General features: G+C 43.0%; 2 protein-coding genes across 5 annotated transcripts in view; one reads left to right on the top strand and one right to left on the bottom strand.

The window, feature by feature from the left end:
• Positions 1 to 496: 496 nt before the first annotated feature.
• TMCC1 (transmembrane and coiled-coil domain family 1) overlaps positions 497 to 18,038 on the top strand; it is a 198,376-nt gene continuing 180,834 nt past the window's right edge. For 3 of the 4 annotated variants that reach the window (XR_010885409.1, XM_067303557.1, XM_067303562.1), the window contains exon 1: positions 497 to 642. The gene's annotated coding sequence lies outside the window, so the exon portion shown is untranslated. Of the gene's footprint in view, positions 643 to 846; positions 923 to 18,038 lie in introns of those variants that run through there. The other variant, XM_067303559.1, reaches the window with a different exon arrangement.
• Positions 10,575 to 13,168, bottom strand: TRH (thyrotropin releasing hormone). Its single transcript, XM_013954921.2, has 2 exons — positions 12,956 to 13,168; positions 10,575 to 11,992 (listed from the first exon to the last, which is right to left on the bottom strand). The coding sequence occupies exons 1-2, from the start codon at positions 13,146 to 13,148 to the stop codon at positions 11,406 to 11,408; spliced, it is 780 nt and encodes a 259-aa protein (XP_013810375.2). The 5' UTR covers positions 13,149 to 13,168; the 3' UTR covers positions 10,575 to 11,405.

Below are 18,038 nucleotides of genomic sequence, written 5' to 3'. Positions count from 1 at the left end.
CGGCAGGCAGCGCCGCCGGCAGGCGCGGCTCGGCTCGGCTCGGCTCGGCGCAGCGGCGCGGCTCGGCGCAGCGGCTCTCCCGCCCCGCCGGCGCCGCCGCTGGAGCCGCGGCCGAGCCCGCGGGCCGGGCGCTGAGGCGGGACCGGGCCCGCAGCGCCCGGCGGAGGGAGCGGGGCGCTCCGCGGCGCCGGGCCGCGCTCCCGGTGGCCCGGGAACGCCGCCCGCAGCAGCGGGAGCGCGCGGCCCTGCCCTGCCCTGCGCCTTCGCTTGGCTGGGGAGGGAAGGGGAAGGAGCCGCCGCGAGAGCCGCAGCTCGAGCCGCGGCGCCCGGGCGGGAACTGGACGCGCACGGGCGGGGCAGGGCGGGGCGGCGGCGCAGGCGCAGGAGGAGACCCCGCGCGGGGGCGGGGCGGCGGCGCAGGAGGCGGGCTCGCGGGGGCGGGGCGGGGCGGCGGCGCAGGCGCAGGAGGCGCGCGGGGCGGGGCGGCGGGCTCGCGGCCCCCGTCCGCGCGGACGGGCACCGCGGGCAGGGGCGGGGCTTCGCGCTCGCGCCGGCCGTTGGGGACTCCCCCTCACCGTACGGCGCACAGGGGCGGGCTCAGTCCCGGCCGGGTGTGCTGTCGCCTCGGCTCCAGGCGCGGAGGTGCGTGTCTCCGGCGGCAGGGCAGCCGCGGCGGCCGGCCGCGCCCAGCCCGCTCGGGATCCCGGCCGCGGGAGCGGCGGAGGGCGCGGCGAGCACCGAGCTATCAATGGGCGGGGGCGGGCAGGCTCATCCGGGACCGCAGGGAGGGCGGGGCCGGGCCGGGCCAAGGCGAGTGCTGTCAAGCGCCGAGCTATCGATGGAGGCGGAGACGGGGCGGGCGCCCCGGGGCGGGCCGGAGCGGCGCGGGAGCGGCGCGGGAGCCGCGCTCGCCCGCCGAAGGGTACGTCAGGGCCGCTTGGCATACTCCTGTCGGGAGCGGCGGGGCACCCCCCCCTCGCTTCCGCCGGCCGTTGGTGTTTGTTTTAAAGGTGAACTGTCGTTGTTAATGTCCCGCAGCCCCGTGCTTGAACTTCGGTCATTTAAACCCATCTCCATTCTCAACAGCGACCGTTGGGAATTTTCCAAGGCACCCGTTACAGCTAGATACCCAACTCCCGAGGTCTTCAAATCCTAGCTGAAGGATATTAAATAGTCCCATCTGACATACGTGGTTCATCCACGCGCTGTTTTGTTAGCTATCCTAAATTCTGGTCTTGTTCCTCCAGTCTCATCTTTGTAGGCTATTACAATATTTTTATTATTACAATATTATTAAATGGCTTTGTAGACCATTTTCAGCACCTTTCACATCACCAGTGAATTTGACCCGTTTTGCTTTTATAGTTCCATCATCCAGCAAAAGCGTAATGAAAATTAAAGTCCTGTAACTGAACTGATTTAACCAGAGGAGTAACTGAATGTTATAAATAGCCAAACTATCTGAATTTTTAAACATGCAGTTTCCTGCTGAGACCCATTATGCTTTGCTTTTCAAAACAATGCAGTCTTGATTCAATTATGAACAGAGAATCAGGCAGCTATGGAAATATGTAGAAAACAAGTTACAATCACCTTCCTGTTTAGCATGCAAAGCACAGACTGAATTCCTCTTTGATTTTAAAAGCTGAGAAGAAGTTTTATCATGCTATAAAAGCTGCCTTGATCAGATACTCTCCCAGCAGTGCAGTCAGGTAAATTATTAGCTGTTAAGTTTTTTTTAAAGGCATGATTGATTATTACCTTTTTTCTGTAAGTTAAGGAGCTATGGTAACCCCTGGGTCTTAAAAAAGTGAATATATTTTTTAAACGTTATGATTTGAATTTTAAAACTTGAAAAATCTTTAACCTATAGGGATTGGAATTTAAAGGAGCGGTATATGTAAAGAAGGAAGGTACTTAAAGGATGAAAAGGGAAAAACAGAAATAACCAGCTTACATTTACATTGCTATTGTTATATAAAAAATATATTTCTGGCCTCTTCCAACCTTAGTGAGAAGGATTTAACCACACATGGAAGAGGCCTGCCAAGATGTGCTCAATATACTTGGTCTTGAGCTGGCAAAGCCTTCTACCATGCACATCGCATCAAAGCTCCTGTGGTTTCTCATTGGATAGCCCTATATTTGGATTTGAGGCTTCAGTTAATAAACATCTTCTCTCACTACTGTCATCCTTTACTCTCCTCTTTTTTTTCCTCTGGTGCCTACTTTCTGATCTCTGTTGTTGTGTTCATACCCTAAATAAGCACCTTTTCTTAGAAGTATGCAAGTCTTGAATCCAAGCAAGGTTAGTCTCCTGTGATCTGTATCAGTAGGGAATCGTTATCTGGATCACTTTTAGGACTAAGAATTTAAGTCCTGTCTAAATAAACGGAGAAGACCCTGGAGCAGCCGTTGTGGAATAGCAGTTATTCTGCATTAGCTCCTGTGTAGACTCTTACTCTTCCTGAGAGCATTACAGGCAGGCACTCCTATCACAGAATAAAAGGAACAGAGGGCAGGCAAATTTGGAGTAGCTACGGCACTGAATTCTGGTCTCCCAGGTTCATATTAATTTCTGACTGTGTTCCTTATGTTGACAAATCCTGAGATGATAAACTGTTGAGTACAGGAATTATAATATTTGCTTGTTTCTGTAATACACCTTGCAAATTTTGGGACATTCAGGTATACTTTTAATACTAAATGCATGTGGTTAGGGCTGGGAAATTCAAATGATTCTCTCTTTGATAAAGCCAGTGGAGTCATTTCATGCCATTCTTTGGGGCAGGGACACCGTTCCTTCAAGGAAAGTATTAAGGACGTGGATTATGCTCACAGCTTTGAAGTTGTCTTTAATTCTATACTGTGTGAGTTGTATTTTATAGTTCTCAAAGAAGTCAAAGGAAGGGCACTGCAGCCAAGCTTTAAGAGAATAGATCTATTAATTCCATTGTATCTCCCTTCAATTCGTCAGCTGTGTTTGGCTCTCAGCCCTGTTTTTTCCATTCCTGTATGTCAATGGTGATGCTCACTTACACAGAAGTATCTCTGTATTACCTTATGTACCTGTTAACATCTTTCAGACTGGAAGCTGAGCTAAGAATTGTAATTAGCTTCTCTGTAAGGCAATGTTTCTTTGCAAAACAAATCAGAAAATCCAGGGCTGAACTGATCTGCAGCACCTTGAGCCCCAGCCCCTCACCTGGTGACTGGTGCAGCAGGCAGGGCCTGAGGGGCTGCAAGATGATCCTGCGCAAGATAGCGACGATCCAGCAGTACAGAGGCTGCAGCTTCCTTCTTAGCTTCAATACAGAGCTGGGGCTAGGGCCAGAGCCCACGGGAGAAATGGTCACAGATGGCACACCCAGGCAGCAGAGGATCTGGAGCTCAGCCTGAGGAGTGGTGCAAGTGGCACTGGGGCTATGCACAGAAATAGGCTGTGGGACTCTCTGTGTGTCAGCGGGGAGGGGTCTGCTTGTCTGTGGAGCTTTATGGAATAAGGGCATTGCGGCCATGTACTAATCTGATGTCTTTGTAGGGTGAGAGCAGGATGAGAAATGAGCTGTGGGGGAATGTGAAGGGGCCTGCAGTGTCATGCTTGAGGGGGACAGCCGTGGGACAATGCAGGGGGCTGTTTTTCTCACCTGTGTTTCTGTCCTTGGAGGAAGAGAGCAGGAACCAGGCTGGGGCTTGGTGCCACCCAGGATTCACCTGCAGTGATGTGATCTTTCTGGATTTGCTGGAGCTCTGCCGTTTCCTAGCACTGAGCCATGCTTGTGCTCTGGGCAAGCTAGGTGGAACCAAATTGCTGCCCCTCGGTTGTTACCTTGCTCCTTTTGGCCAGACCTCTGTTGGGGCCAGCGACTTGTAACACCCTGAGCCAGGGAAGGAATCCTCCGGCAGTACAAGTGTCTCTGGGGAGCTAGAAAGACTCAGAGGGATCTAGGTGGGCTGTGAGATCTGTGCTTGGATGGGAGGAAAACAGAAGAGCGAGAGTGGGAATAAGCCCCCCCAAAAGGCAAGAGTAGATGCAGGTCTTGGCAGTGGGGGGCTCTCTAGGCATTTCGGTTGTCTTGTTCCTGTTGGGTGAGTGTGCTTCATTCACTGTTCGTCAGAAGTGTGACTTCCTAAGGGGGCTGTGTACGGAGGTGACAAGGGAACGGGTAGGTGGGGAGAAGTGGCTGCCACTAGATGGCACAACAAGCACGTCTAAGAACCGCCGAGGACCTGCAAGAGGGCTCCTTTGGGGGATTTCACAGCACCTGGGGTTGCTTAGCCATTTACTTTGAAGGTTATTCTCTTGCAGCATGCAGGATAGTCCTCCCTGCCTAGCTGTGAGGCCCTGATGACCCTGGCAGCTTGGTCCTCTCCTATTCTATCATTCAGAAGTGGTAAGCATCAGGTATAAGGGAGAGAGAGACGCTGAGCAGCAAGGTCTTTTCTTAAATCTGCCTTTTGCCATAGCTTCCATAACTGTTCATTTTCAGATGGATAGTCTTAAAGGCTTATTAAAATGGTAAATACAATGATTAAAGTCTTAAAATAATAGCTTGCTGTTGGATGCTAACAATGTAGTGAGAAGAACTGCCAACAGTGAGTTGTGGGAAGCATGCTAACCTGCTGGAATGTGCTCTAGAAACCAAAGACTTCACTGAATCTTTAGTTAATTGTGTTCTTTTGCATGTTCTGCCTTTGACTATAGACTACGACAGAGCATCTCACCAAATAAATCTTTCCGAAATATAGGTAAAAAGCCATGTGTCAGTCACTCTTGAGTAGAGAAATTTCATTCAACATTTTGAAAGAAAAAATTCTATAGGTTTGCATATTTCTGAATATAAATGGTCGTTAGCAGTTCTTCAGGAGCTCACGCTCTATTAAGTGATTGTACCTGTTTACTGTGGTTTAGATCTTTTTGACACTATCAGACTGATAATTATAGAAGTAATAAATGATACAAAGTCAGCATGCCAGATGTAGTTGTGATGTGTCAAATGGTGTGTGTTTGTTCCCAAAGGCAAATTTAGGCTCGTGTATCCCTACTGAAGCGGTGGGGAATAATCTAGGTTTGTGCTGGTGTAAATGAGAATAGGCTTTGGCTGCTTGTTGCTCATTCAGACACGCTTTCCCACCCAGAGAATGTTCACAGGTCAAAAAAATTTAAGTCAGTCTAAAGCAATCCAGTTTATGCTACTTCAAAAATTAACTTGTGTTCATCCAGCTAGTTGCAATGGAAAGAGATGGTGAAGCGAAACAGCAGTCTAAAAGGTATTTGGGGACCAATTAAACCTTACAGAAATGCTACTGATGCTGTTGGGGACTGAATTTGAATCAGTAATGGTATGCCATTGTGAATCAAAATAAAAGAGCAACAATGCAAAAAAGGAATGTGTTCCAAAGGCTTGCTCAAGTGGCACACTCAAGCACATTTATTGCCCCATTCCTGCTATTGGGATACGAACACTTGGCCTGCAAAACCCTGTTTCCCATATATAACTCCTCCTACTCTGCCACAGGAGTAGTGTGAGAGGGTCCTGTTTGCGATGTTAGCTGACCTGCTTTCATTCAAGGATCTCAAAGCTTTTTGCAAACATTCAATTAACAAAGTTGTATAATGTCTTGTGAGATGTTATAATACCTCTAACAGTGAATTTTAGGGCCTGGTCTGGTGCTAACTTGGTCATTGCTACTGATGTCCAAGATGAGATACCTTAGTGAGGATACTGTTGAGAAGAGGAAGACAGTCAGCTCTGTAACAATGGCACAGTCCTGTCGGAAGGGTATTCCGGTTAGGTTCTCCTGTGTTCTTTGCCTTCCTGTAAAATCTTCAGTGGCATTTGGAATGATAAATAATAGAGTCTGATCCCAGCACAGGAGAGGTAAATGTAGACTAGAAATAGTTCTTGATAAGGCCTATCTGCTTCTCAAGGAATGCAGTGGAACATTTTTGCACAAATATGGCTTACTCATTGAAAAAAAGTTTAAAATATCTGAAAATTAACTGTTGAATTCATTATGTCCTTTTGGTGGGAGCAAAGACTGGAAAAATCAGAATATTTTTCCTCAGTATTTTCTAAACTAAACAAATATTTGGTCTAAATGGATGCTACGTTTTTGAAATTGGCCTAAATTTCATGGTAAAATTTTAAAATGTAGTTTTAAACCTCAAAATGGGTTGTACGAAATATTTCTAATGTTTCCAGTAACGTAAAATGATCTTTAATTTTCATTTATCTGAGAAAACAGATTTTTTTTGCTTTGGGAAGATCTGAAACAACATTTTCTGTAATTTTAATTTTGCTCAGAGAACTAAAAAATTTGCATATCTCTGTCCTTAAGTACCTTTTAATGAAAACTCATATACTGAATATACTCAAGCTGCCTATAGTAAACATTTTGCTACAAAGCAAACTTGTTTAATTAGTCTACATAGGGAGGATAAGAGAAGCTACATCTCCATGCCAAATCTATGATTTTTCTGTGTTTGCAGACTCATCAATCAAAACTGACAGCATGATGACTTGTAAGAGCTGAAGCTGGCAACTTGTTGAGCCCTATTTCTATGATTTGCCTGTTAACTGCTTCAGTATTGTCTTCGTGCTGAGATTCTGTGGAGTGAAATCGGGCTGTCTGGCAGGCCAGCCATCAACACAAGTATATCTGTTCCCTTAGCACAGCTGATGAATCTGGCGTATTTGTCCTGAGTGCTACTGATACCATGGAATGGCACCACTTTTAAATAGAGTAGAAATTATAAAGAGGAGAGACAGGAATATTCAGAATTCCTCTGTGATTACATATTATTTAATGTTCTAACTGTAGGATCCATAGTGCCACAATGTCTAGATTGTGTTCAGGACTCATTTCAGATTTCAAATGCATCCATTTTCGGGTGCTATCTCTGGTAGCCTCTCGTCTTCTGTTTCCCCTACACATGTATACAGCAACCAATTCCCATCTTGAAGGCAGCATGTCTAAAATCAATAAGCAGAATGCCCCCTAGATACCGCCTTGCTGTTTGACAGAAGGAAAAGGCTGCTTGACAGTACATGATTTGTGTTTTTTTTGCCGGGCTGTTATTGCTGTCATCTTCAACACAACCTGCTTGTTCAAAGAGCTTGTTGTAATGATGTGCTTGCTTTTTGTCTTGACTGCTTCAGCTTTGAGAACCTTTCATAAAGTCTCATTATATTTTTCATTTCTCTTTGTTTTTCTCTTTCCTCCTCCTCTCTTCTTACAATAGCTTCTTCAGGCACAGTACACATCAGTACTGGCTTCAGAATCAAGAGGGAACTGATGTTGGAAACATGCTTCTGTGTGAAAAAACAGCAATCAGATTCCAGGCAGCCTCTTCAAAGCAGGTCCCTTTCCCTTGTTTCCTCAGTCATAACCTCACATTTTCCCTATAGCTATCAGCTCTTAAAGTGTCCACACTGAATCATATTCAATTGCATTCAATTAGGACATACATCCATTATAGAGAGAAGATGGCAATAACATAATTTGCTTTGATATGGTAGATTGGATACTGGTTTACATCCGATCCATCTTGCAGGAATATTTGCCTATTTTATTAAGTCCATATTTTCCCTCTTTCCAATCCACTTCAACATGAGGAAGGCATACTGTAACTTGGTTGTGGGTAAAAGAGGAAGGTGTCCCTTGAGTGGCTAAACATTGCTTGTGTCAGTGTGTCTGTAAGATACTGCTTTCTTGTCTGGATCCCTAGCTGTCAGTTCAGACCAAGATGATTGAAATAAACTCAAGAGCTGTCTTTGCCTTTTGGCTACTATCAGTCCATTCGACTAGTATCTGACACGTCCCATCTCTGTCAGGGACCTGTATGTTGCTCCAGCATGGCAGTATAATCTGTGATCTTGTAATTGGTTTTGGTTTTGTTTTAAACTACTTTACCCTTCTTCAGCCTGTGCTCACTCATCTCCTGTAAGCAAAGTGAATCAGCAGATAGCTGACAAATGTCCTTTTCTTCATTTCTTTCCTAGGAGTTTTAGGCTGTAGTTGTTTCATCAAGGGAAACAAAACACAAATGTCTTCACGCAGCTCTAAAAGTAATCTCAAGGCAGGTAGATAACTCAAATTTCTCAAGGAATCCCCCACTTTGTTTTTAACAGAGGCCTCTGTTCAAACTGAATCCTTCCTCATTACCCCACAAGTGTGGGGAATTCACACTGCTCTTGATAGGAGGGAAGCAAGACTTCTGCGCTCCAGTACATCTCCCATTTCCTAAAAACAGAAGGATTTCCCTCTGTGCATCTTTTCTGTGTCTTGTCTCTGTTTAGACTAGACCTTATCCAGGCTTACCCCTTCTGCTGTGCTTCTCCTCCACTTGACTGCTTTTAAACAGACAGTTGTTATTCATTGCAATGTCCTGACTGATGCTTTAAGAGTGCTGCTGGCAGTTTAATGTTAACTGAGTGAGTCACCAGGCAAGTGGCGACTCTACTTCACCTATGGTGATAACGTTGTTTTCAAACTTTCTCCAACTGATGAATCATTAAAAGTAATAATAAAGGGGGTTGTTGGGGCCACATGTCCCTTGGAAGCCCTCAGGACATGCTAATTAAAATGATTTAGCAAGGAGTCCAAGGCTGATAAGTTGTTTGGGGGGGGCGGGGAGAAGGCAGAGAACAGTAATGATGATAGGGGTTGAAAATAGTTGTAGGAAATGCTAATTATACAACTTGTTCACATTGGCTTCCCCCTCCCATTGAAAACAAAGCTCATTTTGAAGGCATTTGTAGAAGTTGCTCTTCAGGAATCAAACTCTTTTATGTCTCAGTAACTGGTAACATGCCAGAAATGTGAAACTTAAGTGGAGTAAACAAAGAACTCATCTATGCAGAGTTGTTTTAATTCCAGTTAGAGCTGAAAATAAGAATTTGCATCACTGTGGTGCCAAATTAGGGCCAGTGCACAGCTTTGCTTTGTGGACATCATGCAGGTTCTGCAGAAGACAAGGGAGATTTTTCCACTGACTCTAATAACCTTTGGATCAAGTCTGTTATTGATTTGTTATTCCTCAAGAGCCACAAACTGGCCCACAGACAGACAAATAATGCACTTCATTGGATAGCTTTGCAACTTAAGAGCCTTGTTCTGCAATTACCAATATGTGTCTCTACAGTTACATGTGGGACTGAGCAAAGCTATGAGCAAAGCCTGGAACATACAAGTGTTTGCACAGATCTTAAATTCTGACAAAAGATGACAGCAAGGGGAAGGTATACAATAAAAATAAGATGATATGAGAAGTGCAGTTAGCAAATTCTTACTTTAAAAACAAATAGCATATGTCTGTTTAGTTCATATTGCTAAGGGATTGCACTGTATTTGCTGTTTGAAGAAGCAGAGGATTACAGTGTAGAAACTGTCTCTTTTCTGGTTTGATCCCTTACCCAAGCCCCAGACCCAAAAAGCCTTTAAGTTCTAGGTAAATCTGACAGATATTTAACTTCAGAAGTTGTGCTTATATGTGTTTCATAGTCACAAAACTGCCAAATCACCAATGGCAAGCAGTCTCCCAAGGATCGCATCTGTATGAGGAAAGAATGTTGTACCTGGATGGTGGTATGTGTCTGCAACACTGCAGAAGGCAGGAAGAAATTAGAGATTGGTGAAATTTTTGTGTAGATACTGATAGAGCTGTTATAGTTTCCCTCTGACAGACATTGCTGCCCTAACGTGGGGACATTTAGCCCAGGCCTGAATCAGCTCTTGATCTGCTGTATACTGTTGCGCAGGGTGTGAAGTATTAAACATCTGATTTTGCTGGGTTGAAAACTGGTAGATGAGGATTTGATTCAAGGCAGGATAAGCTGCCATGCATTAGGGATAGCAATGTTCATCAGAGAGAAGAGCACATGGCCAGCAGTGGCTACAGCTCAGTTTTAATCTGAAAGTCTGTCTTTGTAGGGGGTGAGTGTGCTTCAGTAGTTGGCTAATTTACTATAGGCCGTTTGCATGAAGTGAGTCCCTGGTACATGTTGAAAGGAACAAGGAGAGTTGCCTTGTGGATCAGCTAGGGAAAAAAGTTCTGTGCAAAGAAGCACCATGGAAAAAATGTCTATGAGATACACCATGCTGTAACCACTTTGAATGTATAAGAAGCATATGAATAACTCGGTGCACTCAGTATCTGTGCATTAATTGCAAAAATCAGTAAATCTAGTGTTTAGACCTGTGAATAGGGAATCAGACTTGTAGTTTTTGTTTTTCACTCTCTTGCTGGTGCAGTGCATGAAGTAGGTATCCCACGTAACGACAACTTCTTTTTAGAACGGTGAACAAAGCATAAGAAACACTTCTGTATTTGCAACCCATAGCATGAACACTACAAGCCCACACAGACGTATTTTAATTTACTGGCATGCAAGAAGCTTTTGCATTGAAAAACATCCTGTGATGTTGTATTTATTTTTATTTATCTTTGGATGGTTTTATGTTTTTCACTCTATTACATTATATTTGCACAACCAATAAGGACACCAAGAGTTGACTATTGATGTTTATTGAATCATTCATATCAAATGAACACTTCTGGGAATCTGACCACAGAAAGGAAAAGCATTTGTTTGAGAGGGGATAGATCAGAAATCCTTATCAGAAGGAAAGGATGTCTGCTTGTTGCAGTTTAAATACCTAAGAAGACAACAGCATGATTTCAAGTAGAATCACTGAAAAGTGCATGCACCAGGATGGGGTTCTAGTAGGGGTTGTGTGCAGTTGGGTTCCCGACTTGTGGTTTAGTTGTTCAGGGATGCATTAACCCTTTGTGCTGTGCAGCCTCCTAAGTGAAGTGTGTTTTTTGTGGCAGTTCCAACTCAAAGTATGAAGCCAATCATGTCAACTCTTCAGGTTCGACAGAGTCCCAGTCTCTGTTTAGTGCTTTTTATCTGGACAGACTGTAGTGCACAGGGGTATGTGTCTCATTAATGTATCATTTGGAAGTGAAAGCCTATTGAGTTTCATTTTGAAATCACTGATATATGTTGTTCTTTTTTCTCCCTCCTATTCATTGACTAATTTCACTGACATGAGAGGAAACCATATAATTATTCTGCTTTAGTAGCATCTGAACAAATATTAAGAGTCTGTTTTAGTCCTTTGGGAACAAAACCTTGGAGTGGGATCATCTTCAGGTCTGGTCCAACAAGTAACTGAGCACTCCTAACTTCCCAAAGCAGGGGAGAAGAACCTCAGCACTTGCCTGGCCCATTCAGATGGGACCTTCAGTTCCTTTACTTTAAGTGTGTGACAACGCCATTAACTTCAATGGGAACACTCAAAGATAGGTGCAGCAGGTCAGGAGTGGGGAGCTGAAAGGGGGTGAACAGAATTTTTTAGTGCTCTGGCAGTTCACTTCACCACATGTGCATGCTTTCTCATTCCTCTGCTTCAATCTCCCATGCTAATCTCCCTCCTGGGTGCTGATGTTTTTCTTCTACCCTGCCTTTGCTGACTTTTTCTACTAAATCAAGCAATAAGCTGCCTTCGTTACAGCTGAAGGACTCCTGAAAATTGCAGGGGGCTGCATAATCTGGGCTTTTAGAATCCCAGTACCTTTTTCCAGGGTGCTGGCGTTTCTCCACATGCTGGTCCCTTATGTCTCGCTCATCATTCCAGCCTCTACTGCCAGGATGCTGACGCTTGTACATCAGATACCTTTTGCCAGGATACTGTCTTTTGGATAACTCATTCAAGTAGGTTAGCTGTACACTAGGGATGTCAGCATGCTGGTCCCACAATGACCTTCTGCCAGGATGCTGTTGCTTTTTCAGCTCCAGGTAACGGTCTAGATTGTCTTCTTCCTCTCTTTTCCCTGGGTGCTGTCTCTTCTGAATGTCTCCATAAGATGATTCTTCCTCATCCTCTCTCTTCCCAGGATGTTGTCTCTTCTCCAGGTCACTTAGGTACCTCTTTCCAGGGTGTTGTCTTTTGGAAAGCCATTCTGGCAGAGGGGTGTTTGGTTCTGTCCAAGGAAAAGAGTAATGTAAATGAACCCACATAATCCTCACTAAGGAAGTTGAAATGTGAATTTGTGGAGTTCTCTGGTGCAGGATCATATTCTTTTGCTCATCGCACCCATTTAATTGCTCAGTAACTGTGTAGTCTTGAATGTGGTCACTCTGGATATGGAAACAGCTGTGGAAACAGTTCTGGCACGTTTTTAGCAAGGATGGATTGATATATTAGGATCTAGCAGCAAACAAAATGGGAAGAAATCCAATGGCAAAGCCTAATGTGGTCAACATGACCAACTCTCAGCATTCATGTGAAGGAGGAGGAAGGCTATTTCTACGGGCACTTTGGGGCCAGTTGTTCTTTCTACTCTGAAATTGAGGCTTCATGCTCCTTGGTGGTGGCGGGCCCCTTTGCGCTTCTTCTTACAATCCCCCAGTCTGATTTGCCCACACTGCTGTGACTGGTGGGAGCAGAGCATATGCAAGCAGTCAGGAGGGACTGACACCAGAGCAGCCTCAGCATTCCCAGCAGTGGCAAAGCCCACCCCTACCAGGGTGCAGAAGCCAGTGGGGTGAGGTAGTAGGTGAATGGGAGCACTCCCACCCCCAGTTAACAGTAGGGACAGGGTCCACAACTAGGGAATGTCTTCCATGTATCCTCTTAGAGCTTCCCTAGGGAAGCGCTTTCCAGACAGGCAGGTTTTCTGTGATAAGCTTCTACCTTCTTTCTATGCAGCAGCTGCTCAGTGATGCCACAGCAGTTCTCAAGCTGGGAGGTCTTAGAGAAAAAAGTCCCTTTTGAGAATTCTCTGTGAGTGTATTACAACAGACCTTGCATCCTTCCCCTTCCCTTAGTTAGAATAATAAATATATACATTAGAACCTGGGAACTAACTGCTTTGGATCTAATGATCCTCAGCCAAGTACTATTACCAGCATCATCAGAGGGATATTCCCAGTCATATATATACCTTTATTGATCTTTTCTTCCTCAGATTTCTTGAGGACAGACTGAAGGATGAGGCTTTCTGCCTTCTGCAGGTTGTCATCCAAGGGACTTCTTTCCATGTTGTCACTTCCCTCTGGAAGGGACTGCCCTCGGTTGAGGCAGACGCCATGTAAGGTCAGGCAGAGGAGTAGCAGTGGCAGCTGGACAGATGGCATTGTAGGACAGGGGTTCCTGCAACGTCCGTGGGAGAGAGAAGGACAGGGGAGACGGGTGGAGCAAAACAAACCCAGTAATAATAGCAATGTTTCCAGATACTGAAAAAGAAACATGGCACTGCCTGTAGAGATTGAGGTCTCTTAGGAAAGTCCCTCCTGATTTCTGTTACAGTCCTCTCAGTTTATTTCATGTTCTTCGAAGAATCCGTAAATTCTTCATAACTGAAACCAAGGACTTGTTCATTTTTCTGGCAGAATAAGCATTAACATTTTAAACACCTAACTTCATGATGTACAGATAATTCTGAGAGCCAGTTATTTTGGTTTACCTTTTGCCAGAGGCAAAAATAATTTCCCTCTTGAACTCTGTGTAACTGTTGCTGTGCATGAGGTGCACACACATATACTTTTACAAACCATCTTCACCCGGTGAGTCTGTTTGTTAAGGGTTCATATTAAAATGATATCGGGATTTGCAACACTTTTGTTCCACCTTCAGTTAAAACCCAACTTTAATAGGCCATTAATTTTTAATTAGATGTGTATACCACTTTAAAGTAGCTGTGTGTGTGTCTCTGTGTGTGTATGTATGTATTTGTCTATATAATAAGACAGCTGTGCTCTGTTGGTCAGGAAGGGAAGTCACCTCACATTTCTTTTCAGAGACAAATAGTAATAACCATACCCTCTTTTACCGTCTACCCAGGTAACAAGTGGTTTTCAACTTCTTCTAGCTAGCAGTGGAGTTTCTAAGTTACTTATCACTGATTTATTTTCCAGTAAGTGGAGTTTACTTCAGCAGAATGTAATACATCTTTAATATTAGTGTAACAGTCATTTAGCTTAATTACATCTCCAACATGTAAAAGAAATGTACACTGTTATGAAGTTCTACCAATTTTTAAAATAGAGAATGAGTTTATTACCTCTCTTATTGGCAGGTTTCTGTCACCTCTGATAAAGTCCTTGGAAAACAGCCCTAAGAATATCACACAGGCTATTTGGCTCAGAGCAATCTTTAGAAAGAAACTTAGAGTAGTCAGCCAAAAAGGAAATGATTTGGTAAATTACCTGGTTTGTAGTTTCAGATTTTTGCTTGATGCTTCTGCCAAGAGATTGTTCAGTCCTTTAAAGCTGTTTGCACATCTGAGCTTATAAGTTGCTCTTTCTTTGCTACAGACAAACGCAGTATCCAGTAGAACTGTTGCTAAGTTCTCTCTGGATGGCTTGTGTCTCCGTACTTATACTGTGCTGTGCTGCCTCTGGATCCCTTATGCAAATGGCTGTGAGGTAATTTAGGTGATGTGTTGCTTTGTGTCCGTGGCTTTTTTTTCTATTGATGTCTGAGATCTGAGTTTGGGATGCACTTTAAAACTCTGGTAGTTATTTGCTGACCTCCTTGTATTCATGCTGGACTCCCAGAGACTGCTATTTTTCTATTCTCTAAAAAGATTGTTGAATTTTATCTAACACACAGCACAGAGAAAAGGAGGGTTTTTCTGCTTAAAATGAGAAGCTCATGCATCTTTTATTAAGCAAGCACTGTGGAGTAAAGGCAAAGGGATAGGTAATTTATCAAGCTAAGGAAGAAAAAAAATGAAAAAAAATGTAATGGATTATATTTAAACAAATTTAGACCATGGGTTCTCTTTCTGAATGATACTAAACAATTTTTGGCTTACAATTCCATATTTTCTTGCCATAAACTTTCATGAAAAATATACTAGAATACAGGGTGTATAGCATTAGATATAAAAAAGTTAGGTTGTTGCTATGAGCCTTGTAACTGGAAATAAGACTCCTTTTTTCTACCTGTCCATCTATTTAAGATATTCTTCCACACAGTGCTACTCAAAACAGATCGTGCAGGGGGTACAGATAAAGGGCTAGTGATTCTTTGATAAGCTTAGTGATTCTGATGACAATGTAGAGGACTAAAACCCAAGTAAGGATTGCTCACAGTAATGAAGCAATGCTGGATTCAGCTTACTTCTTTTATTGTTACTACATGGAGGATTTCAACCAAGTGAAGTCAACATTTTTCTGCTTTCCCTCTTACTAGCCCATTGTCACAAACACAGACTCACCTGTGTATGTCCTTCTCATCACTGCCATCAAAGTGTTCAAGTTAAAATTTGTCTTCAGCAGTAAGTAGTGACAGAAACCAGCAACCTGTCAGCATGGCTTGATAACACCTTCCTTGATGGCCTTTGCTGTCACTGGCGTGTACCTGCTCTCTTTGGTGCTGTGTCACAACCTGAGCCAGAAAGCATTTTGGAGATGCACTTAAAAGCACTGCACTTAAAAGTGGATCATTTATGCTATAGGTCATGTGGATCCTTGTGTGACCTACAAGATTGCATCTGCTGCTACCCAGTTAGTTGTAAATTGGCTCTTCTACTGGCTTGGGGAGCAAATCCATGCAGGGCATTTTCTATGGTGCATAAAAAACAAGTGAAAATCTCCATAGTGTGATCTTTCCTTTGCTTGGCCCTGGTTTTGTAGCTCAGTTTTGCCATTTCAGCTAGTTTTTGGCAATCAGTGCTGGGCTTGGGTGAAGAAGGGCAGTGTTTTGCATCTGAATAGATGGTGGGAATTAAAAAGGGGTGAAGTCAGTTGTTGTCTATCAAAGTGATTTATTACCCATTAGAATTTAACAGAAAATGGTCATTTTACAGAGCTTGCTTTTCTTTTTGCACCACTATTCAACTTTATATGATGAATCAGAAAATCCACTGAAAAAATCTTGTTTTCAGTACTTTAGGAAAGAAAATCTGGCTTCTTTGGGGTGACTTCTGTGAAACCCAGCCTCTCTCAGTGTTCTTCTGTGAGAGGGTGGTCATCTCTTGAATTTTATCTTAATACTGCATAAAAATTTATCAAAATTATATAAGTAAATTATATAATTTATATATAGATTTTATATATTTTGATACTTATTACCCTGATATAACTTGAGACTAGTCATGAACATCAATGCTCTTATTCCAGATTTGCACTGAGGGTAGAGATAGGGGGTTACTGCATTTGTAACTTTTATATATATAAATATATATATATATATAGAAAATGGAATATATTTTCCTTTTTGTTGGGATTTCTAAGGGACTTTGAGACATCATGCAGCCTATGTGCAAACACATATATGGCTTAATAAAGATGCTGTCTTTGCCAATCCTTAGCAGGCAACAGGACTAAAGAACTGCAAGGATCAACGGACATCTTACTATAGCTGGCCAGTAGAGAATGACTGGGCAACCAATAACAGTCCCTCATCCAAAGCAAGGATCCTTGTAAAGATAGTTCCTATCTTTAGGTGTTTTTAGTTTTAAGGAATACATTACAGCTTTTCAAGAATCTAAAGAATGCTGGAAAGTGTTTTAAGTGTTTTCCTTAGTATCAGAGTTGCTTGTTTAACAGAGCAGTAGGTGTCTGTGGCTTAGCCCCAGTTTTGCCCTAACAAAAGGCCTAATCCAAAGTCCTCTAAAATTGGTCAGATTTTTCTTTTGATTTAATTGGGGTTAGCCATAGAACTTGTCTCTCTCTGATTTGAAATTATCTACATATTGATTTGAAAATAATAATACAAAAAAACCTCACTCTTTGAAGAGTGGCTCTTGAGAAAGATGAGAAAGAGAAAACAGCTGAAACCCTTTCACATGTACAAAGTCATATAAGCCAATTAATATCAAATTCTTAGCTTTTTCTTGAGTTAAAAAGAGCCTCCCATATGAATGTATTTTATCTTAGCATTGAGTGAATGAATCAGATTTCAGTTGCAGTGCAACAGTTGACATACTGAATTTCTTGGCTGTCTAGAAATGATAGCATAGTTGAGACTTATAAGACAGCAGCTTAGTAAATCTGCATTTGCCACATATCTTCTATATGAAAATCCTCCTGATGTCTGATTATAAGCCGGAAATAATTCTTAGCATGTACTTCTCCCTCCAGTCTGAAATTAGTCTGGACAGCATAGAAGTCCTGCATGTGTAGCTACTGCTTAGATATAGCAGGAGCTGCTCCCCCTAGAAGCCTCTCGCTGAGGCTGTTAAAGCACATGCTGCAATAGTCCAATGCATGAGACATTGAGGTCCTCTGCACTCAGCACCCAGTCTGCCACCTAACCCTAAGTTACTCTCTTTGAAAGAATCTCCACCCATCGTAAACCAAACTGTGGCCACTAAATTTCTCTGTACAAACTAACAGGGCTTGTTTGCCATTAAACTATTTCTTGAATCGTCAAATACTAATGCCACAGGTTTGTAAACTGCTATTGTGCCAGTCAAGTGATCCCTATAGTGAATTATGTTCACTTCACACCAGCTGCCTAGCATTTCCTGGACCTAGTAACTACTTAAGATCTCTTGTGGTACTACACCAGAGTTTAAAAAGTGATTTTACTGGGCTATAAATTAAAGTGGGCATTGATGAAAGGGGAAAAGGATTTGCACTTTTAAAGATGTCTTTAGAAAATGTCTTTACAAGAACAGTGAAGTTGTTAAGAATTCTGTTGCTGGCTCCCTACAAGGCTTTCTTGATAAGCCGCTGAAGCCAAGCATGCCTTCTAAATTAAAAAAACATGGATGTTTTCATCATGTGTTTGAAGGCTTCAGTAATTCTGTATGGCTTCTTAATCTTGCTTTGTTATGTTTTTTTTCTTCAGTTCATCACATTTTCTCTATCATTTTATCCTTTTATATCATATTCTTTTTAACATAAAAGATTTGGAGTGTATTAAGCATCGTGACTAGCATCTGTCACAGAGTTTATTCTTTCTGCCTCTTCACCAAGGCAAGAAGTGTGTGAAGTGAGTTGGCATGTTTTGGCAGGAATTCTTTTTAAACTATAGGTTATTATCTATGTGAAGAGGCAAGGTCAAAGAAATTT

This window comes from Apteryx mantelli, chromosome 12, assembly GCF_036417845.1.
Source record: "Apteryx mantelli isolate bAptMan1 chromosome 12, bAptMan1.hap1, whole genome shotgun sequence".
NCBI lineage: Eukaryota > Metazoa > Chordata > Aves > Apterygiformes > Apterygidae > Apteryx > Apteryx mantelli.
The sequence above is the reverse complement of the archived record's forward strand: the minus strand, read 5'-3'. Positions and strand labels throughout refer to the sequence as shown.

Bases quoted from the DNA above. Each gene is read 5' to 3' on its own strand.
- TRH (XM_013954921.2), bottom strand. From the start codon at position 13,148: ATGCCATCTGTCCAGCTGCCACTGCTACTCCTCTGCCTGACCTTACAT. The intron at 11,993-12,955 runs GTATATATATGA...TTCCTTGGACAG, and splicing joins GGAAGAAAAGATCAATAAAG to AACCAAACACCCCTCTGCCA.